At 39.5% G+C, this 22,150-nt stretch overlaps 5 protein-coding genes across 9 annotated transcripts in view; 4 read left to right on the top strand and 1 right to left on the bottom strand.

Annotated features, from left to right (window-relative positions):
* The window catches only part of pip (heparan sulfate 2-O-sulfotransferase pipe), a 46,135-nt gene extending 42,507 nt beyond the window's left edge, over positions 1-3,628 (top strand). Inside the window, exons 4-6 of one of the 3 annotated variants that reach the window (XM_015175165.3) lie at positions 2,213-2,772; positions 2,837-2,991; positions 3,073-3,628. In XM_015175165.3, the coding sequence (XP_015030651.1) occupies positions 2,213-2,772; positions 2,837-2,991; positions 3,073-3,278 (921 nt within the window). In that variant the 3' untranslated portion in view covers positions 3,279-3,628. Of the gene's footprint in view, positions 1-158; positions 775-813; positions 1,383-2,212; positions 2,773-2,836; positions 2,992-3,072 lie in introns of those variants that run through there. The other 2 variants (XM_070208353.1, XM_070208349.1) reach the window with 2 other exon arrangements.
* On the top strand, positions 1,413-2,180 carry LOC116650581 (heparan sulfate 2-O-sulfotransferase pipe-like). The gene is made up of 2 exons (XM_032434613.2): positions 1,413-1,593; positions 1,655-2,180. The coding sequence occupies exons 1-2, from the start codon at positions 1,413-1,415 to the stop codon at positions 1,819-1,821; spliced, it is 348 nt and encodes a 115-aa protein (XP_032290504.1). The 3' UTR covers positions 1,822-2,180.
* A 760-nt stretch (positions 3,629-4,388) lies between the features above and the next one.
* fal (SAM and HD domain containing deoxynucleoside triphosphate triphosphohydrolase falten) lies at positions 4,389-7,060 on the bottom strand. The gene is made up of 5 exons (XM_002047469.4): positions 6,748-7,060; positions 5,964-6,130; positions 5,736-5,907; positions 4,974-5,674; positions 4,389-4,907 (listed from the first exon to the last, which is right to left on the bottom strand). The coding sequence occupies exons 1-5, from the start codon at positions 6,883-6,885 to the stop codon at positions 4,841-4,843; spliced, it is 1,245 nt and encodes a 414-aa protein (XP_002047505.1). The 5' UTR covers positions 6,886-7,060; the 3' UTR covers positions 4,389-4,840.
* Positions 7,061-7,188: 128 nt separating this feature from the next.
* On the top strand, positions 7,189-21,268 carry Gbs-76A (Glycogen binding subunit 76A). Of its 3 annotated transcripts, XM_015175172.3 has the most exons (4): positions 7,189-8,531; positions 8,706-9,997; positions 16,615-16,822; positions 18,292-21,268. In XM_015175172.3, the coding sequence occupies exons 3-4, from the start codon at positions 16,655-16,657 to the stop codon at positions 19,975-19,977; spliced, it is 1,854 nt and encodes a 617-aa protein (XP_015030658.1). In that variant the 5' UTR covers positions 7,189-8,531; positions 8,706-9,997; positions 16,615-16,654; the 3' UTR covers positions 19,978-21,268. The 3 variants fall into 3 exon arrangements, with proteins under 3 accessions (XP_015030658.1, XP_015030656.1, XP_015030657.1); XM_015175170.3 differs by lacking the exons at positions 7,189-8,531; positions 8,706-9,997 and adding an exon at positions 12,609-12,747; XM_015175171.3 differs by lacking the exons at positions 7,189-8,531; positions 8,706-9,997 and adding an exon at positions 12,611-12,809.
* On the top strand, positions 17,309-18,204 carry Prx1 (Peroxiredoxin 1). Its single transcript, XM_002047467.4, has one exon. The coding sequence runs from the start codon at positions 17,379-17,381 to the stop codon at positions 17,964-17,966; it is 588 nt and encodes a 195-aa protein (XP_002047503.1). The 5' UTR covers positions 17,309-17,378; the 3' UTR covers positions 17,967-18,204.
* Positions 21,269-22,150: the final 882 nt, after the last annotated feature.

The following is a 22,150-nucleotide window of genomic DNA, read 5'->3' as shown; positions in this document are numbered from 1 at the left end:
GAGAGCAAAATGCCTGAGAAGACTTCAAAAGCTCGATTGGCTACTAAAGCCTCAAAGCAAGCTGCACATATCCACGAAGACACTGCTTATCAAAACGATGGTAACGCCTATCTGGACATATGCGATCCAAGTTGGGGCACGGCATCTATAATTTACAGTGTATCAGGATAAACTTCAAAACCGAAATCGAAACAATCGTAAGCCCAAAATTGATGCAGATGTCAAAGCTATGATCAGGCGTAATTTCACCCACGAATATGATTTCTACTATTTCTGCAAACAGCGTCTCTTTAAGCAATACATTGCTCTGAAGCGTACAGAGCTGGAACGTCTCAATTTAACATAGACTTCTCTCGTTTGAGCAACATCTCAACAAATCCAAAGTTATCTACAATTAAATATTAGTTGCTTAAGCGTACATATTTAAAGGTGTATTAATAAAATACTTTCCTCTAAAATTCCTAAATATTGATGAGAGCAATAGTGTTAAGAGATATCATATGTAGGGTTGCGAACCCCATAAAAATGGCCTTCTGCCTTGAGGCATCTCGTTCATATTTTCAATGAAAAGTATAGGCTTAATTCGACAACTACTTAATAATGGAAATACCAAATAGAATTAGATAAATTCAGAACCTATTTTGCCGTCTTGAATGTTTTAGTTCTCTGAGCCTAGAGTCCAGTCACTTGAACTGCAATCACGTTCACAGTTTCAGACAACATTATTTGTGACTCATCCTAGCATAATCACAATCCTTTGCGTGTTATCGATCACAATTCTAGCTACAATATGCCAAATGAAAACCTTCTTAGCTGGTCAATGTAACCACATTGCGCTTAAACAATACACGCCGTTCCCGCCTCCAAGTAGTCTTCTTTAATCGTCCAACCCGCGTGTGTACCGAGCAACTGGTTCCGCTCTTGCGGCTTCTAGCGGATCATAACGATCTGAACCTGGTGCTAAATGGGCCGGTGCGGAGTATTAGCCGCATTCGCACGGCCGAGGAGGAGGGAATTGAAGTCCAGTGGGTGAGCCAGCTGGAGAAGGACACACTTTACATAGCGCACGGCAACTGGATAAACTTTACGCAATATGGAGAACACAAACCCATCTATATATCGCTGGTGCGGGATCCAGTAGAGCGCATGATACAGAACTTCTATGAGCAACGCACTAGACAGAAACTGATCGTAAGTCGTAACATCTACCCGGGCTATCCACAGCGAACAAATGCCTGGTATAAGCAGACCTTTAATGAGTGTGTGCGCAGTGGCAGTTCAGAGTGTCAATATATCAAATATTCAATCGAAGATGCCGTGGAGGATTTCAAGAGACAATCCCTGTTCTTTTGCGGCAATCATGAGGATTGTTTGTAAGTAGAGTAAAGCTTTAGATATGCCTTTTTGTCGGAATGCAGCAAATACTTCCCAACTGTAGGCCCTTCAATACGCATCGGGCAGTGCAGGTGGCCAAGCGCAATGTTGAAAAGGAATACTCCGTTGTGGGCACGTGGGAGCAACCAAACGTTACCCTGACAGTGTTGGAAAGATACATTCCGCGGTATTTCAATCATGCTCCATATCTGCACAACTGTAGGTTACCCATCCTTTATTCCCATCCCAGTTCCAGCTTTATTCTATCCTCTTTTTACAGTGCACAAACACAGCTACAGTAAACACAATCGCCAATATGCAATCGATGCCGATGTTAGGGCTATGGTAAGGCGAAATTTTACCCGGGAATATGATTTCTACTATTTCTGCAAGCAGCGTCTATATAAACAATATTTGGCACTGCAGCTGGAGCAGATTATCGCTTGATTCGAAACTCAAACGGAGGATCACAAGTGAAATCCCAAAGTGTACCAAAATTGCATTTATAATAAATATGTCTTTTAACAATATATCAAGCTGTTTTCTTTAAATGTCAGATGAATCTTCCCTTGTTGCATTTTAATACAAAAAGTTAACGCTTTGTGAGCTCTTAAAAGTGTGTGTAGTTGGTATGTCCAGAGTTCTAGAAATTTGACTCTATTGCATAGAGGAATTATATCCTCTTGAAATGATTTCCCACAGAACACCAATTAAATATCAAACACCAAGGAATGTAAGGTAACTATGGATTATGCTGATGTGGAATGACACAGAAGTTAGGAAACACTCCCCGATTATTATAAAATACACTTCCTAATGCAAGCATTTCTAATGTCAGATGTCATCGCTTAATGTACGGGAGCTGAACAATACACGAAAGGCTCAAATGGAGCTGGTCTTCTTCAATCGAGTGCCGAAAGTGGGCAGTCAGACGTTTATGGAGCTGCTTCGTCGTCTCTCGGAGCGCAATAATTTTCAGTTTCATCGCGACGCTGTCCAAAAGGTGGAAACCATTCGTCTGGCTGAGGATCAGCAACAGGAGATGGCCGAAGTAATCAGTGAGCTACCAGAGCCCTCAGTATTCATAAAGCATGTCTGCTTCACGAACTTCACCAAATTCAATTTGCCGACGCCCATTTATCTGAATGTGGTGCGGGATCCCGTGGAGCGTGTAATTAGTTGGTTCTATTATGTGCGTGCTCCCTGGTACTTTGTGGAACGCAAGGCCGCCTTTCCAGATCTTCCCCTGCCGCATCCAGCCTGGCTCAAAAAGGACTTTGAGACGTGCGTCCTTAGCGGCGACCAGGAGTGCACCTACACACAGGGCGTCACAGTTGAGGGCATTGGCGATCATCGCCGTCAGAGCTTGTTCTTCTGCGGACATGATTATGAGTGCACGTAAGCTCTGCAGATCTGAACTCACAAGCTGTTTCGATTTAATAAGAATTGATTTCTTTAACAGTCCCTTTAATACTGTAGGCGCCTTGGAGCGCGCCAAGTTTGCCGTGGAGCAACAATATGCGGTAGTTGGAGTACTGGAAGATTTTAATACAACACTCTCAGTGCTGGAAAAATATGTGCCACGTTTCTTTGAGGGCGTGCGAGATATCTATGCAAGTAAGAAAATTAAAAAAAGGAAAAATATTAATTTCTTTTGAATTTATCTCTATACAAATGTATTCCTTTTGTTATTACCAGCCAGCGCCGAGTATCTGACCAAGATCAACAAAAACAACTTTAAGCCACCGGTCAGCGAGCATGTCAAGGATATTGTGCGTCGCAATTTTACCAATGAAATCGAATTCTATCAGTTCTGTCGCCAGCGACTGCATAAACAATATCTGGCCGCCCATTTGCCGCAGAGGATTATAACAGCGCATCCGGCGGCAATGGGGCGCAATTAAGTCTCCCCTATTGTTCGAAATTGTGTTAAACATTTGTATAAAATATAATCGATCCTGTAGTCAACTGGGCTACACCCTCCTCCATTCAATCCACACATATTGTAGTTAATAATTGTTTATCATTGTGTATATTTCAAATTGGTTATACAAGTTATTCATATGTTTATTAAATATATAATAACATATACATATTTATATTGTTTAGTTAGTGATTATAAAAAATGCATTCGAATTGTGATGTCTTCAAGTGAACTGTTGAAATTTTATGTTTTTAAATACCTAATTTTAACTAGAATTAAGAATTTTAAGCTCACAAACTGTAAAAATAATAAACGCTATCGTAAGATCTATGCACTTGGTATTTTCAAAGACATGAGAGAATTGCGACTTATGATAATAAGTAAAATCTCATAACAGAATGTTGAGCAATCAATTAACGTAAATAACTATTTTATATACATTTGTTGCAATTGCAACACGTAAAAGTTCTGATGTGTAGTAGAAATATTAAATCATAATTGTCTATTGACTATGGACTCAGTATTTAGTTCTCAATATTTTTTACACGTTTTCCTATATTAGCATATGGAATTCGTTAAGAGAAGTTGACTTCTGATCTTACCTAATGATAAACCTCTTATGCATATCTGGCCCACAAAGTTAACCCTCTGACATTTTCAAATATATTTATCACACAAACAGAAAACCAAATATGATATAAATTTTCATGAAAAATTAATGATATGACAAAGCAAGCAGTATATATTGTAATAATTTACTACAATAAAATATCTGCGTTGGGGAACTTGGAAATGCTTTAATTTAAAAAATTAATGCATTTCAAGTCGACTCGAAGTTCATTTTAAAAAATGAACCCATTGCGATTGCAATGGCCTCCTCGTGGTGTTCCCTGGGTACCGAATATGCATCTCGGTAGCTAATTCGAGCGGCGACTCTCAATAGGTAAAATATTAGATCTATTCGCTTATTGGCGTGGATCTACTATTTTATAACTTGTTACTATTTGAAATAAAAAGGTTTTTCACATTTATTCATTTATTTATTTATCTAAATTCTTTTACTGGGACATCATAAAAGTAGACAAAAATGTTATACAAGCTTTTGGTAAAATATATTATATATATTACTTAATATTACATTTTTTTTAAATTAAGAAAAATCGCTTCAAGCGGTGCTAATCTCAGTAACAAAAGTTATAACTTATAGCTTCGGGTAGCATCAGTTGTTTATTTTTCAACATGATCCTTGGCAGCATATAGAGTTTACATTTCCCTGAGTCTTATTGCTATGTCTAAGGTTATGTCTTTCCAGATGGGTTAACAAAAATGGTTTTCAATTTATTATTTAAAAATTGATGTGAAGCAAGAGAAACTTGATTACGTGCATAATCTGAAGAACTAAATCTAGAAAATAAACAAACGAGTAAAACATTTAACATGAATTGTACTGAATACTAAAATATAATGTGAGTAACAGTTATTGAACAAAATTGGGCGAATACAAATAAGTTTTTTGAAGACTGACGACCTTCAAATCCAACGCTACAGCAACTTATAGCATGCTGTGATTAGAGTCGGCGTAGTTGATCGATCAACCTTGCGCTTCTTACTGTGAGGAGGGATTGCAAAAATTGATAACATTAGTAGTTGCCTTGTTTAAATGACTCAAACCTACCTCTTATCACCATACAGTGGATAGAACTTATCAGGTTTCATGTCAACACCCGGGCCAACCTTAATTCGTTTTACGCATACATAAGCCGGATTCTCATCATCGCAGGCATTTGTCTCAACCCAGCGCTCTGGAGAGCGCAGGTGGGCCGTCACGGGATCGCAGTCAATCATCTGCAATACACGCTCGTCGTATAAGCCCAACCATTCCTTTGAGTCAGCCCTCACGCTGATCAGATGCGGCTTACAACGTCGCACAATCTTACACAAGATTTGATCATAAGCCAGAGCCTTGGGTAGCTGATAAGCGCCAATATGAAGCCGCCAGCGGGCCACATATAATTTGTATATAAGATGATAGTCATCATAGCGGTACTGAATACACTGGCCATCCGGCGAAACGCGAGCCTTGAGAAATACATCATCAAATTGCATCTCATCCTCACTCAGCAGATTTAGTCGTTTATTGTCGCGCCGTAGATAATCCCACTTGTCCACATCGAGACCATTGCGACTGTTATGCACAATATCAAAAATGTAGCCATGTCCCATCATTGGATAAGTCAACAGCTCACTTTTGCCAAGTATCAGCGCTTTGATTAGCTGCACACCACGTCCATTGTTGTCGTCGCGAAGTGTGCGCAATTTCTTGCTCTTCATGTCGCCAAAGATTTTATCCACGCAGACCAATCCGTTTTGCTCATGCTAGGTGCAAATGAAAAGTAAATCAATTATAATATAATATTGTATGCGAGCAGCAACTCACATCGAAGCTTTCGCCACAAACTTGTTCCCAGTAATGCGAAAATGGACCATGTCCAACATCATGAAGCAGCGCTGCAATTTCCACCGCCTCTCGGCACCATTCCGGCAATTCCCGATCATAATTTGAATTACGCTTTAAGGCATTCAGTAGATCTTTCGCGCTCCTGTATGTTCTGCAATTTAGCTTCAGTTAATACGTTTTTTTTTTATAAAAGAGGATATTTCTTACCCTATGCAGTGATCATAGCGAGTGTGTGTGGCCTCCGGCTTGGCAGTCACCGAGAGCAGTCCCAGTTGTTGAACTTTTTTTAGACGCTGGAACAGGGCATGATTCACTACCTCCTCGATGTGGCTTGGAATTTCAATAACTCCATGAACTTCATCCTCGATGAGCATCTAAAAGAGCAAGAATATTTTCTTATCAGTTGAATGGCAACTTATTAATATCACTAGCTCAGTATTGATTGAGAATTGATTGCTAAAAATAGAAACTTTGCTTATATTCTTGGACACATATGTGTCGCCTCGACAAGCAAATGAGAACTGAAAAATGCAACTGACGAAACCAAGATTTTTTACTGGCTAGACAATTTGCTCATGAAATACATTATAGAAATTGTGTATGCTCGCCGCATGAGAGGTTCAAGTGGTTTTACAAAGTACCCAATTTCAACACAAAGCATTCATGGCCATGCAGCGTGCATGCGTCTATATGGATAAACATTTGAAATTCGATTTTGGAACACAATAGACCTGAAAGAGTTAAACGCAAAAGAGAGTAATGAGCTCACATGCAACTAAACTAAATGTGAAAACTTCACAAAGCCTGTTCCGTAACATACAGAGTGATAGCTGCGATATGCCCGACTGCATAGAATGCAACTGGAGGGGATCATCAGCTGTTCTCCCAGCTAGACACGGTTTCCATGACAACCAAATTGTTGGGTTGGATTCTGATTGAGATTGGTGGGCATGCCTAAGCATTAAATTAATAATAAAAAAAGCGCACTTACATGTGGCACTGCTGCTGCCGCATCGCTGCTCGACTGCTGCTGTCGCAATTGAAGCTGCTGCTGCTGAATTGAAAGAGTAGGCAGCTCCGTACCCTGCTGCGACAGGGAACTGCAATCACACAACAAACTGGCTGACATCTGAAATATCTGACTACGCCGTCGCTTCTGTTGGCATTTGCAATGGAACAGAAGAGCGAGGCGGCGATAACGCAACAGAAGAAACGTTTTGTATGTATTGTATTGCGTTTTATTTTACCAGTCACATTTGTAAACAAATATAAAAATTATGTCAACGGGAGCACAGTCGACGTCAGACCAAGTCAGCTGTTTGCTGTAAGCTTGGTCAGGGCTGCCAAGCAACGCGTTTACTTATCGCCAGGGCTGCACTGCATCTGCGCAGAAAAAGCTTATTAACTTTTTAGTTCACATTCAAAACTTTTAATACTTTAAACAATAACACAAAAATTTCAAGAAGGGAAATCAAATTTTTTTCTTCTAATTTATATTGGAGCAAAATTACCACAACAGTTCAAAAGTATGCCACAGTTTATTTTGGGTATTATTGCCTGAAGTAGGCAACACTAGTATACATAAAAAAGTAGCAATATTTTCAATTTATCCAACCAAGGATTTTATTTTTTTTAATTTATTTATAAAAAAAAACTACAAGACAATTTCAGGCATTGGTAATTTGCTATAAACGTTTAAGAGAAAATAATGGCTTTGTGTGCCAGCTACATACATGAGTCAAAATATAATTTAAACTCCTAAAGTAAATAACATCAGCTCCAACAGTATTGAGTATAAGAGTATTGAGTAGAATATAAGCACGGCAAATTTCTAAACAAATTATATCCAAATCAATGTCACGCGCTTTATCAAAGCAATTTTTATTTAAACCGGCTCATAGACACAATTGCCCGCCAAGGGGTCGTGAAAGGAGGCGGTCAACATAGAATAGGTTTTCTCAGAGAGCGCCGCCGCATTCAATTGAAAGCGAAAGTACCTTTTGACCTACAGCTGAAAGTGTAACAGAAGAGCGAATTATCCAAAGAGCACGAAATAAGCAAAGAGACATATAAAGAGAACGGAGAGAGAGAGAGATATGCACAGCATAGCGGTACGGTTCGTTCACATGATTGTTTAGATAATTTTGAATTACGTTTGAATACAATGCCCATTCCAGCACACACAAAAATACATACATACGTATACCTGCATCTACTTTTACATATATTGCACAGGCTTGTGTGTATATATAAACTGTAATTGCAATATTGCAGCAAGCAGGCCAAATGCGGTCAACGCACCTTTTAGATAAGAGAGAGAGAGCAAAGAATATTCAAGGCATAAAATACTATACGTGTACGGATGTACTTATGTACTTACATACAAACATATGCAGGCATACATAATTGTATCATATGTACACAATAAAGCATAGACAAACTGGCAGCTGGTAAAAATAACAAATAGCTTCATGTGCAAATTAAAAACAAACTGAAAACTATACAAAGCAATGAATAATGCCTTTAGCAAACATTAAACAAAACAAAAACATTTAAAAATAAGGTAAAAAAAACGCCGGCTCCACACTTGACTGAGTGGAGCGAGATAAAGAGGTTACAGAGAAAAAGAGCGAGGCACAGAGAGAAGCACATAGCGTTACAGTGGGACGAGAATAATTGGCATAGCCTCATCTCGACATCACAATATGGTGAGGAAAATGGACTAAAAAACAAATGGAGGTGTGAATAAGCTTCAGTGATAATATATTCCTGCAGGTATGTCGATCCTTCTTGTATCGGAATTTTATTTAGAATATAGTTCAAATCGTACTTTCAGGCAGTTAGTTTTTATGAAAGCCAAAGAAACTTAAAGCTTTAATATTTCTTAAATTTCAACATTTGAATAATATTAACCAACACATTACAATCTTTAATTCCGTTCGTTTTTAGATAAACTTTCAGACCACTGTGCATTATTAAAGCATATTGGATGCTCTCTCCCTCTCTCAGAACACGCAACACCACCCAAGCCCGCCCACTGTACCAGCGGAGAGACGATAAAGAATAGAGAAAAGTGAGAGTTTTAGGCATGCCGCAATGCTTGCAACCTACTTGAAACCTTCGTCAGTTGCCACACGACAGGACAGCTGCACGGGCAGGCCGAACTGGAAGCGTAACGCAATGCAGCAAAGTTATAGATTACTGGAAAGCAATCCGTGAGTTGAAGAGTATCTGAAAGATACACTCGCAGTAGCAGCTAGTAATGCCAAATTAATAATAATTAAAGCGCAGCGTGCGATCTACCGGGCAGCTGTTTGCTAACTCTCGTTCTCGCAGCGCTCTCAGAATGTGTTAATTCTCTTTGCGAAAAGTGCTCGTATCTTTGTATCTGTATCTGAACACGGCCCATGCCATTGCGTACTCTCAGCAGCGTACCCCGCCGCCAGTGGGCGAAAGACGCAACTGCCGACTGTCGACTGCTGTGAGCTGCTACGACCTTGCAATGCCCTTGAATGGCACTCTTATTGCGACCAAGTCGCCGTTGTTGCCACTACAACTGGCGGTGCTGCCACGGCTGCCACGACGAGCGCTGGCAAAATACAGAAATGGATTTAAATTGAAATTGAAATTTTGTATATCGTATTTGGTGTGAGCTATTGTAACTCGCCGTGCTTGCCATCACCACGAACAGAACCGACGGTGCAGCTCCTTTTTTTACAATTTTAACTTAACCCAAGCGTCGCGTGTGTGAACCAGAGCGCCGCATAAATACCAAAAATAAAGTCAAATAAAATGAAAACATCCTAAACATATCGCCTTGGAGACAGTGCACAATATAACTTCCTTGTTAAAAGTGTTATCCAAGCAACTAGCGCCATCTGTGGGCCCGAACCGTGTTTTTGCCGAGAGTGTGTGCGTGTCTGTGCACTAAAAGTGAAAGTTCAGGCAAACGAAATCCTTCGTTAGCCCCATTCGCTGGGTCACTTCCTTGGCACAGTTTTAAGGCGGAGGTGTCTACGTATATAACGATACCGAAGCACGCAATACATAGCCAAACATATACTGACGACTTCCACACTATATATACCAGATATATGCGCGTGTATATATACGCTATATATATGTGCCATATTTATGCGACAGCTTTGACAACTCATAATTTTTATTGCTCCATAAACGGGCAGGCCAAGAACTTGGAAATAAAAAAGGAAACCCATTGGAACTAATCAACTTTTAGGCAGGTTGGTATTATTTATAATCATAACAGAACAATCGCAATATGCACGCATATTCACATAATTATCGCATGTTTTATATAAATATTTTGAGTGTGTGTAGTTTTTTTGTTTTACCACAAGTTGGCAACAACCGAATTGTTGTAGTATAATAATACATAATTATAAACTAGTACCTGGAGTATACTTTGACATTGAACTTTTTAATGAGGGATCGAATGTGCTTACAAGTGGAACATTATTTGCAATTATTAAAATGGTTTTGTGGAGTGTGACATAATCAATCGAACGTAGATACTACACTGTTTAATTAGCAAACAGAATTTCTTTTTTAAGCATATATTCTTTAATTAATATGTTAATTGGCTTTGAAGAAGTCTTAACAATTTGCCAGATGCAGACATGGACAGTCAACTCCTTAAAACAAAAAAAACTTACTTTTATCCATTTATCTAACAACCTATCTAATGGCAAACGCAAACAAAGGCGAACTGGCCTTTGTCAATACCTTTTGCAAATACTTAGGGCCTGCTGTCCCGCCAGGCTTCAATCATAGCCCATTAAAATCAAAACACAAGCTGTAAGTGAAGCCAATGGAAAGCGAAAGCATGTGAAAATCGAAAGTATCTGTGTCTGTATTTGTATCTGTATCTGTATGTGTCTCTGTCTGCTCCAAAACGGCACAAGCGATTTTCGCATTGTTGTTGTTGCTGTTGCTGTTGTTATTATTATTATTGTGGCGGTGCTTGGCTTTGTTTGCTTTTGACATTTCGTTGGGTAGCAATGTCATACAAATATAAATAAAATACACGCGCTTCCCCATCAAAAGAACCACCCACACCAAACACGCACTGACCGCGGCGCACACAGCAATGTATCTGAGAGATACTTGACTACTTAGAGCTATCCATAGACAAAACTCGACATAGAGCAGGGCGCGTGTGAGCCACATAATCTATTGATTGTTTTACCCACCCAAAAATTCACCGACAATCGATTGGGAACCTGCCAAAGTCTCCACCGCTCCATCGCTCCACCACTTCTGCTCCTCAATTATGTCGCAACCGACGACGCAAAAAAAAAGAAATGCCGCATGTTACGTGCGACTGTCAATTTGGCTAATTCGCCATATTAAAAAATATATTAATATATGTTCTGGTTTATTTATAAAATAAATATCATTCAGCACGAACACAGTCAGCTGTTGTGGCTTGTAGAAAAATTTTGGCCAATATTTTAATGTGGGTGGCACATAAGTGAAACAGCAAATAGAAAATTAAACTAAAGTAGGGAAGTTTATATGTATATAAGCACAGGAAGATATACATACATATTTACCTATATATGCAGACCGAACAAATAATTATGCAAGAGCATGTGAATATAATTGAAGGCCGAAAGTCAAATTTTTAATAAATTAGTTCAGGTCTGTGCTCAGAGCACACAATTTTCTAACTATGCGCGAAATTTCACATTCATTCCATTATTTTCACCTTCTGTACTTTATATTTGTCTGCTTACGGCTTAATTTCCGCCAGTACCGCAATTGGGTAAACTTAACCGATTAGTACGCGTCCATAAAAAGTTATCTCTTTAATCCCTTGTTACTGTTATCAATTTGCTGAAAGCATAACTAAATAGTAGCAGTAGCTAATCTGTTTACTGATAAGGATTCAATAACCGAGCCCTACCCGAACCTAATTACCGGAACCTTTGGATAATATATTATCTCAATCACAGCGGGAAATAGTTCAGTGGAAGGGGCTCAAATGACAAACATTATTATCGCTGATAAGCCACATCCGTATCATAATTACTAAGGGTAGTGCAGAAGATATTGGCAAACAGTTGCTACAGTAGCCAATTGTTGCATATCTAAACGAGTTGGTGATAGCACTTCGAAGTAAGGGAGACGAAATACCCTGGAAAAACTATAGTTGATCAATTCAATTTGATTTATTTCATTTCATAGGTAATTGGGGACTCCTAACAATCCTTAGATTCCTTGCAGGATTCAGAAGGAACTTCTATTCAGTTTTAAATATTGTCTATTTCAAATATTGAACATTCTTGAATGTTCTTGAGCAGCTTCCCAGCACGTGTGAGCGTTAGCAAACACAAAGACTCACCTGACTAGCGGGTAGACCTGCTCAATAGTAAGCACATATTTACTCTATAATAAAACTGTAGCAGAGTTGATCATCATGGCATTATGCCCTTTCTCTCTCCCTCTTTCTCTGAGGGTAGTAGACAGCGACGTCGCTGATCACGAGCATTTCTCTATGCAAGCGGCTGTCCGACAATGGGAGAGGTACTCTGCGGGCAGAGGGTCGGGCATCTGTCGCTGCAGTTGTCTTACCTTTGGGATGCGGCGATTACGATTACCCACACAGGCCCAGCACCACAAATGCACAGATACAGTTACAGCTACAGCAACAGCAACAGCTTCAGCTACAGCTACAGCCACAGCTACAGCTACAGTTACAGATGCAGATGCACACACAGGCCACAGACACATCACAGTTGATCAGTGACAGGCCAGACGCTGGCGGTGCGATTTGCTGCGCTTCGATTTAGCTGCCTTATCAATCAGCGCAAGTTCGTTTAATGCCAAAAAAAAAAAAGAAAAAAAAAAACGAAAATCGTATTCAGTGCATGCTCATCACAGTACCATCGCAGACGTGGTGCAGTCGCAGTCCGGGTCCGTGAAGTTCGTTTTCGCCAGTTAATAACGTGCCCATAAAGTATATATTAAGGTTTGTGTCCGAAAGCGATCTGGGAACGGGTTACCAAGCGATCCGGCAGCAGTTGGCGTTATGTGAGTAAGAGAGGAATATCGTTCCGTTCGGTTCGGGCTCGATTCGGTTCAGTTCAATTTGGGTCATAAACTGCGCTCTGTTTTCAAATGATTGCTAAAAATAAATGCAACTTGTTATCAACGCTCACAATCGAAACGCCGGCGCGGCATGATTAACTGCGCCCCCGCACCCTTGAAGTCATGTCAGTGACAGGTGAACTCGAAACATACTCAATGCTAAAATAGTATATCTGATATGATATCTCCATTAATACTGCCACAAACTGCAACAAATAAATACAAATGGCGTCCCATTAAAAGACCTTGACAGTGGGAGAATACCTAATTACCTGCCTTTCTTAGCGGTTCCGTCAGGAAATTGAACAACTAAGATCCGGGTTCGAATTCCTGGCTAGTGTGTGCAAGTAGCATGGTCTTGGCCGAAGGCCATGCATGGTCAATACTATTCGAAACTGATGTTAATAAATTGCAACTATATCCTATAATCACAATTACAGTATTAATATTAAAACTAACAACTACAAAAATAACAATAATATTGATAATGTTAACAATGCAAAAAATATTTATAATAATATTACAATTATAATAACATATTGTGGATTTTCAAAGAAGCACAAGTTAAAAAGGAATGTATTTAAGATGATATAGAATAAATGAGGATAATCCTATGCAGCTCCTCTTCAGCTGGGAAGCACTCACATACATTTTGCTTGATAATCATCAATGGCAGTCTGAAACGAGCTTAATTTAAACAAGAGAAATACAAGTAATAATAGCTAATGTCGCGAAACTTAGAAGACTTTTAATCAGACCTAAAATATCTACGCACTTTGCTAAAGCACTCTTAATTTCAGTACTGGCAACTTATTACAGAGACGTATTAGATTATATATGTGTATTTGTATATATACTGTTATACACACATGCCTCAGACATGCCAGCCAGAGTCGAAATATGTTAAATAGTTGTCTACTCAGACATCATATATAGGTTATATATAGAAAGAGCTATTTATATGTATACAAAATCAAGCAAATACAAATTGCATTATCATCCTTGAGTAGCACACATGTAACACACCTGAGCGGGCCACAAATTTTGTAAAATAATTGTTAACATTTTAAAATTAGTTCTATTAGTCAAAAGAAGTTAATTATGCCGAAAATAGGGGGAAAATGCACAATGTGTTAAGCTCAGAAAATAGACAGCTGCACGTGAAGCAGTTGAAAATGTTTTTTTTTATTGCCAGCTTTAATATGTCCAGCCAAATAGGGCTGCTAAATTCAAAGTTTCGACTAATTATTAGCTGCAAATGAGATTTCAAATGAGATTTAAAGAAATATACCTAGTTGAGTTAATTTACCTTCAAGTTGTGTGCACTTTCTCGGTGTATATACTCATTTATTAGACTTGACCTTCGCTCGGGTAGCAATATGTCTTGCGACTTTAAATTGGCACCTCTCTTTTATAATTGGCCTGCCTGTCAGTTCAGCTTCTTTGACCACAAAATAAAGTTAACTAATCAAACATTATGCAAAGTTATTCTTGATTGTATGCGCTGCTAGAATGCCACTTTAGACACATAAACATCAATTGATCAACACGCCGCCGGGCCACACATTTGGCCCAATTTAATTCAATTAAGCTGCTTTTGGCTGGCACCAAAAACAGGCCTGAGAAGTATCTAACTATCTTTTGGACAGTGCGTGCCATCTCGACTCTCGTCGCAGATATACGCACTTGCAGGCCCGCGAACATTTTGAGCTAACTATCAAATAAAGCATAAATTCTGTGGAAAAGCACTATAAATTTTAATACCATGAGTTAAACAAAAAATATATATATATATATGTTAGAAAAGAGAAGAGATAAAGCAAAACGGAAATGTTCCTTTTGGAAAAAACATATGCGTTGTTCAATTTTTATTTTTGGCACATTTTTAGCAGTTTCTAAGTTTTGGATGATCTGCATTTAATTTATTTATAAAACGCCGACTCAATATATTGCCGTAGTATATGACTTTTATTGCTTTATATTATTTTTTAAAACGTTAATTTCGCTTTTAATATGACTTTTTGGTATACATAGAGTGACATAGACACACACTCAGTGTGTCTTTTCGCTTTCTATGCTAGTACATTGAACTTGGAAAATGATGAATATTGAAAAAGTAGCTGAGCAAAATCTAGTTAACTGACTGTGTTCATATTTTTTAATGTGTTCTTATTTTAATGTTTTCTATCTATTAATATCTCTTAAACGAATTTTCTGTCTTAATATATATTTGTATCTGTAACTTTTGAAAGCTATTTAACCATTTTTATGAACCAATTTATTTGAAATGATTTTACATAAATGTGTCGTTACTTTTGCTATATCTCTCCCTCTCCCTTTATCGCTCCCTCTCTCGCTTTCTATGGTGCACACTCTTTCCGCTTTCTTCCTTTGCATTTTCTCTATTTTGCGCGTCATCTGCTGCCGCCCAAAACGCATTTAGCCAATTGGCCCTGGTCCAAAAACAATTTTAATTTGTCTATATGAAAAAGGGACTAAAGCCAAGTGAATGGGACGCTTCTCCGAGCAATATCGGTGCAACGGCGTGTACTCGCAGTGGTAGCGCCGGGCAATATGCAGCCGCAGGTGGTGCAGGCTATGAATCACAAATATGTCAGAATGCCGTAAGCCTAAATAGAGCCCCCAGATAATACGTTTAGGTCTTTGATAATTGTGCAGTGCAGCAATAAGTATTTAAAACAGATCGCTTTTGACCTCCTTAATCGATCGATTGTCAGGGGCGGCCATCGTTTTATTTATTTACAATATCTCTCGCTGCCTTTGGCTAAGTTTTAAATTAATTTTTATTCTTCTACTGCTCAATTAAAGCTTCCTATGCAGGCTGCCAAAAAACAAAGAAAAAAAAAACCAAATAAAAGCTCACACGCAAAACGAAAAAAAAAATAGAAAAAATGTCGCAGATCACCGCAAAGTTCAAGGCCAATTAACAACGTCGCGATTGGTGCATGCTCTCCTCTTCTTTTGGGTTGGGCTATTTGAATTGGTTTACCATTTGGGGGCGTGTCCATATCCACCTGATCAGGCGAGCACGTGTCACAATTGAAAACCAATAAAATACAAACCACATGCCAATTGCATTTTGAAAACAATCCGCATAAGGAATTTGTCAATTCTCTTTGAGGCCTTTATTATTTAACCAATGGTGGGTTTGATCTGTTGTGAGGCACGTGCTATATCGAAAACAAATATTTGCCAATTGCTTCTTCAAAAGAAACAGCGATAAATTGATTAAAATTTATTTAATACAAATATGTAAAACTTTTGAAATTTAGATTTCATTAGCATGAAAGAACCTCTCACGCGTTAATCATATTATATAATGGATTGGATCACTGACAGCAAGTAAAATATATTTAATGAATAAAAATAAACAATTGATTGTGAATTACATATATGTATGAATGAACTGTGCAAAATGCCAAAAATGCACAAGTGCAAATGCCATCTGCTCGTAATACCCAAAATAGGCTATTTAAATTATTGACAGGCAGCTAAAAGTTTAATCGGTAGCCAAATGAAAAATGCTCTGCAAATTATAAAAAATAATTGCCAGCTGTTTTCTCAAAAAGAGAAAGTATAACATTTTGAGTAAATTTATTTGTTTACTTAAGAAAATCTTTGACTGTTTCTTAGTCTTAGGCAATAAACGAAAATAATATTGTGCTACACGTCATCCAAGTATATATATACATATTTTTACATATATATCTGTATATTTGTTTTGCAGCATCGTTGCAATTGCCGACTCGCAAATTGACGTGACGTAAATGAATGAGCCCGGCGATATACCATTGACACACAGTAGCACGCCGGACAACAGGCCGCCCTGCAGCATTATCTCAATAATACCAAACATAGGGATGTCATCATGCCGTGGACGTGCCGAGGCATTCGCGCGAAGTTTGTCCACAAAGCTGCGCACCTTGGGATCACAGGTGAGTTGCAAATACTTAATGCAAATCTGGCCGGGCTAATACATATGTGATATATATTTGATTTTCTTTAAATATCAATTTCTACTCAAATTAGAGTTTATTTCTGTTTATATTCATTTTATATGGCTGTATATCCAAAAGCAAAAGTTCTTTCGAGTCACGGTTTGTTCTTGATTCGAGCTTCAGCTTGAGATTCTCCCAACTTCTCCCAATTTGACATTTCAGTATTATTTATACAATTGCCCGATGCATTGAGAATATGTCATATATATACACATTTTCATAAGCAAGATAAGGGCTAGATTTGATCTGTACCCAACAATTTGAAACTATTTAACATGTTTGGATAAGTGCAATTGCTGCGCCCAAGCTATAGACTTACCCTAAATACTTTTTGATTAGCATAGCATTTACTTATTCCTATTATATTGATGCTTGGATCCAAGCAATCGTATTAGGAGCAGGACGAGAGTCGACTATAAATTTCTAAGGCATCAGTAGTTTTTCTGATTTCAAACTAGTCATACCGCATTAAAATATTTATACAAAAGCGAAAATGATTTTACTGCGCAAACAAGCACCGGAAATCAATTCGATTGCGGTCACATCAATGGGTGCATTCCGACCGATGACTCTTCACGAGTATCGGGGTAGATATGTGTTGCTACTCTTTTATCCGGCAAACTTTTCATTCGTGTGCCCAACGGAGCTGCAGGCATTTAGCGATCGCGCCCAGGAGTTTCGGAATATCGGCTGCGAGATCATTGGCTGTTCGACGGACAGTCACTTTGCGCACTGCGCCTGGATGATGCAACCACGTAAGATGGGTGGCCTCGGCGAGATTGACATTCCTCTGTGGTCAGATAAGTCCATGAAGGTTTCTCGCGACTATGGGATGTTGGACGAGAGCACTGGTCTGGCCCTTCGCGGCATGTATATTATCGATCGACTTGGCATCGTACGTCATATCTCGGTTAATGACGCGGGTGTGGGACGCAGTGTCGAGGAGGCGCTTCGCTTAGTTCAGGCCTTTCAATTTTCGGATGAATTTGGCGAGGTTTGCCCGGTTAACTGGCGACCGGGTGCAAAGGCCATGAAGCCGGATGTCGGTGGCAAAGAAGAGTACTTTAAAAACGCCAACTAAAAATATACATTTTATAGTATGATAAAGGAGTGCAAGTAGAATACACACACACACACTTAAACACGCTCAATAAATTGGATAATTAGCAAAATGCATAGGAGTTTTCAATCGTGTATATACTTTGTGGAAGGAGGTATTATCTTCATTTGAGAATTCAGCTTGGAACAGATCAATGTGAGACCAGAAAGAACAAACTTCTTTGGATTACGGAAGATTAAATGCCCTTTGAAAAATACAAAATTATGAAAAACAAATTACATGCTTTTATAAAAAATAGTTTTAACCAATTTTTCCTTGAATTCATATCCTTTTTTTTGAAATGCAGACCAACGAGGAGGGCGCCAATGCAGAGGATGAACCTATTATAAATGGCGGCAATACCAACACCTGGGTAAACGCACACGAATCGGAACAGACTGTCACCGATCTCCAGCCGCTGCGTCACGAGTCAGATTCATTTTTTGACTTCGACTGCGAGCTGGAATCGCCAGGCAGTCCAGTGGATGAGTGTGAGTACCTGCGTCTCATAGAAACCGCCTCGAATACGCCACACAACTCCACGGCCGAGTCTGGCTATGCTTGCGCATCGGCGGCAAGCAGTCACAGCAGCACAGATGGACCCTACTTTGATGCGGCAGCCGGCAGCAGCAGCAGCACAAGCAATGTGCCAAATGAGCTGCTGCTGGTCACCACACAGCCGCAGGCGGAGCGCAGCAAGTTGCCGGCAACGGAGCTCAAGGAATATATGAACACATTGCAAATAAATGGCACTCATGAGCCACTGACAAATGGTGATCAAGATGAGGCGACGGAGGAGGAGGAGGAGGAGGTGGTAGGCAAAGTGGAACCGAAACAGAAGGAACAAGCAAGGGAGAGCGAAGATGAGACGCTGCTGCAGGCACAAATACTAAGCGAACTGCAGCAGCACAGCGATAGCATCAAGAGCCCTGGCAACGGTTGCAGCCAGGAACAAACGGAGCAGGCGGCAGTTGAGGAGGCGGTGTTGGTTAATGGTCACGTTGATCAGCCAGAAGAGAAGCAGCAACAACTCGAAGTTGACAAGCTAGCTCAGACAACTACAGAGCAGGAACAGGCAGAGCAGGCGCCCGAGAGCGGTATAGATGAGGTAGACAAATGCACAGAGGGCATGCTAACTGTGGACGTGGGACTGGCACAATTGGAGCAGGCTCAACAGGATGTAACAGAGGCGGTTAACGAGGCGGAGAAACCCAGTCATGGCCATGGCATAGACACCACAGACGACGAGGACGACTGTCGGCCGCAACGCGTACGACGATGCTCCTCTTTGAAAACAGGCAAAACGCCGCCGGGTACGCCTGGACGCAAAAAGATTGTGCGCTTTGCCGACGTGCTTGGCTTGGATTTGGCGGATGTGAAAACATTTCTGGACGAAATACCAACCATACCGAAATCCGCGTTTGAGGATCTGGAAATACTTGAGTCAGAGCCACCACTGCAGCTTGGTCCCAAATCGGATAAGCTGTTGATGCCGCTGTTCCAGCAGCCGGGCGGACTGCCCACATTCCTCGATGCGGTGCGCGAGAAGCAGGTATCGCTGGAGAATGCCGCTGTCACCGATAGCATCAATCAGACAATCTCCGGCACGGTGCGTGTACGCAATCTGGACTTTCATAAATCAGTGCATGTGCGCTACTCGCTGGACGGCTGGCGCAGCTATGCGGATCTGCAGGCCAACTATGTGGAGAACTCCTGCGATGGCTTCTCCGACAAGTTCACGTTTGTGCTATTTGGCAATTCGCTGCATGTCGGACAACGTCTGGAGTTTGCCGTGCGCTTTCAGTGCAAGGGTCAACAGTTTTGGGATAGCAATTATGGCGCCAACTACTGCTTCCAATGCTTGCCCAGCTCGAATCACGTGGCATCGCCGGCGTCTGTGGTGAATAGCGCCGTGCAGTCGCATCATGGCAGCAATTTGGTCGGCATGCTAAGCCCCACGGCGGGCGATGCCTGGTGCAGTTCGTTCTACTAATATGTATATGTATCTATATATGTGTATATATATAAATATATATTTATATATGTATATATATATATGTATAGTTAGTAGCAGTTTGCGAGGGCACTCCGAGGAGGCAGTAGACGACGCGGACGCGGGTCGTTGCAGTCAATGCCAAAAGGCAGCGCGCCGTCAATGCCATTGAACGTCATTAACTGGTGTCGGCCTTGACGGCGTGTGCTGGGGCGTCTGCCACACCCAGAGATCAGAGATCAATACTATATAGAGAGAACGGTGCAATCCACCAAAACCCCAACCCCAAACCCACAGCCCAGCCCAGCCCAGCCCCTCCCTTGTACGTACATGTATGTAAGGCAAATGTTTATATTTTTATAGAGCGGAATAAAGTTATGCTGGAAACGAAGCAGAAGAAGGAGGACCAGAGGCAGCGGCTTCGATAACCAGGCGAATAAAGTAAAAAATAAGAGTGGCCCGAACAAAATACGATTAAACAGAGCCAGCAAAGTGCGAAAGAATCCCAATGATAGTTAATAGTCTTAAGTTATAAGAAGAGCAAGTGATAACTAATGATGATGATGATGATGATGATGATGATGATGATAATGATATAATGTTGATGATCAATGATTAATGATGCATAATGAACACTTTTTAATGTCTACTACAATTTTAATTTCTATAGTTCTCTTATATATACACAATATACATATTGGTTTATGCTTTGTTCAGGCATGTGAGGGGGACACTAATGTGGGGATTCACGTGAGAGAACGTATTAAGTTTCTCAAATCAGAATCTGTTTACTACCTGCTATTGTTCCAATATGCAACAAATAATCAACTTTGCTTTTCTAGTCAAACCAAGCTTTACCATAAGACTTTAAAAAAGGCTATATACATTAGCTATATACAAGGAGTAAACAGCCTAAGCCGAATCTCTTGCCAAACCTCGTTAGAAATGTGCCAATAGTTGCGCATTTACCTCCATGACACCAAATGCTTGCGAATTATATAGATTGCAACTGTTACAGAATTTCCTACCCCTACACGTACTGAACAATCGTTTTTGCTAGGCCAGAATTAATAATTATTATTTTGTTTTCGATCAAATGTTAATATTTTCTTTTTATTGTTTAATTTAATTTTTGTGTTATTTTTTTTTATTTAATTCGATTTATTTTACGATTTCGATATTTTCTTTATGTATATGTTGATGCATAATATTATATACATATAAACGATATACATACATACAGCATAATATATAAAATATACAAAATAAAAAAATATAAATTTTAGTTAAATTTTGTGGCTTGTTTTCGTTTTTAACTTTTTAGTTTAAGAATGAGGTTCATCAACAAACAAGGATTGGCGTTATCATACTTTATTATAATACTTGAAATAATATCTCGAGATATAACAATTGTCCAAAACTTCTGATCCACAACAATAGCATATAAAGTATATCAGGGAGAGCCAAAAACCTAACACTAAAGAATTAATTATTGAAAATAACGAAAACAAAACGCAGCTACCTCAGGGTTTTTCAATTGGAAAACTTCGTAAAAGTTAAACAACAAAATATATAAATAATGTTATATATGTTTATTGCATAGCAAACATGTAAAGATACCAACCTAATAAAAAACTAACTTTAAAAGTTACAAACTATTTATACAAACTATGACAGAATCTATGTAACAGCGAAAGATATAAATACCTTCGCATAAATGGTGTACTTTTCAAACGCCCCAGAGTAAAGCCCCATTAACTATTAGACTGAAGCGTGAGTATAGCAACAGCAGCCCCCAAAATCTTTTTGACCAGCATATATATAAATATATATGTTTGCTTATAAGATATGCCTAGAGAGTTCCAAGAAACTTAACCTTCTGGTACGGATTATTAATGTTTGTTTGTGTTACGGGGCAAAGCTAGCATGTTAAATGTCAAAACTATAAATATAAATAAATTACTTTTCCCAGTATAATTTTACTTTTACGTTTTGTGGGCGGAACATAATGCAACGGCAGTTGAAGGACATTTCGTATCCTAAAGGAATGCCTGCCTTGTAAACACAGCACCGCCATCTTCTTCAGGCGGTCATGGCGTTGCCACCTTATCAGACATGCGCGCTGTTTACCCTGCCATCACTCAAATTGTTTCCTTGCAAATGCTCAATGATA

The sequence above is a fragment of the Drosophila virilis genome, chromosome 3 (genome assembly GCF_030788295.1).
Source record: "Drosophila virilis strain 15010-1051.87 chromosome 3, Dvir_AGI_RSII-ME, whole genome shotgun sequence".
Lineage (NCBI taxonomy): Eukaryota > Metazoa > Arthropoda > Insecta > Diptera > Drosophilidae > Drosophila > Drosophila virilis.
This window is presented reverse-complemented; position numbering and strand designations above follow the sequence as displayed.

Bases quoted from the DNA above. Each gene is read 5' to 3' on its own strand.
- Prx1 (XM_002047467.4), top strand. From the start codon at position 17,379: ATGATTTTACTGCGCAAACAAGCACCGGAAATCAATTCGATTGCGGTC.
- Gbs-76A (XM_015175172.3), top strand. From the start codon at position 16,655: ATGAATGAGCCCGGCGATATACCATTGACACACAGTAGCACGCCGGAC. The intron at 16,823-18,291 runs GTGAGTTGCAAA...TTTGAAATGCAG, and splicing joins TGCGCACCTTGGGATCACAG to ACCAACGAGGAGGGCGCCAA.
- fal (XM_002047469.4), bottom strand. From the start codon at position 6,885: ATGTCAGCCAGTTTGTTGTGTGATTGCAGTTCCCTGTCGCAGCAGGGT. The intron at 6,131-6,747 runs GTAAGTGCGCTT...TTGCTCTTTTAG, and splicing joins CGGCAGCAGCAGTGCCACAT to ATGCTCATCGAGGATGAAGT. The intron at 5,675-5,735 runs GTGAGTTGCTGC...ATTTGCACCTAG, and splicing joins TTTGTGGCGAAAGCTTCGAT to CATGAGCAAAACGGATTGGT.
- LOC116650581 (XM_032434613.2), top strand. From the start codon at position 1,413: ATGCAGCAAATACTTCCCAACTGTAGGCCCTTCAATACGCATCGGGCA. The intron at 1,594-1,654 runs GTAGGTTACCCA...CTCTTTTTACAG, and splicing joins TGCTCCATATCTGCACAACT to TGCACAAACACAGCTACAGT.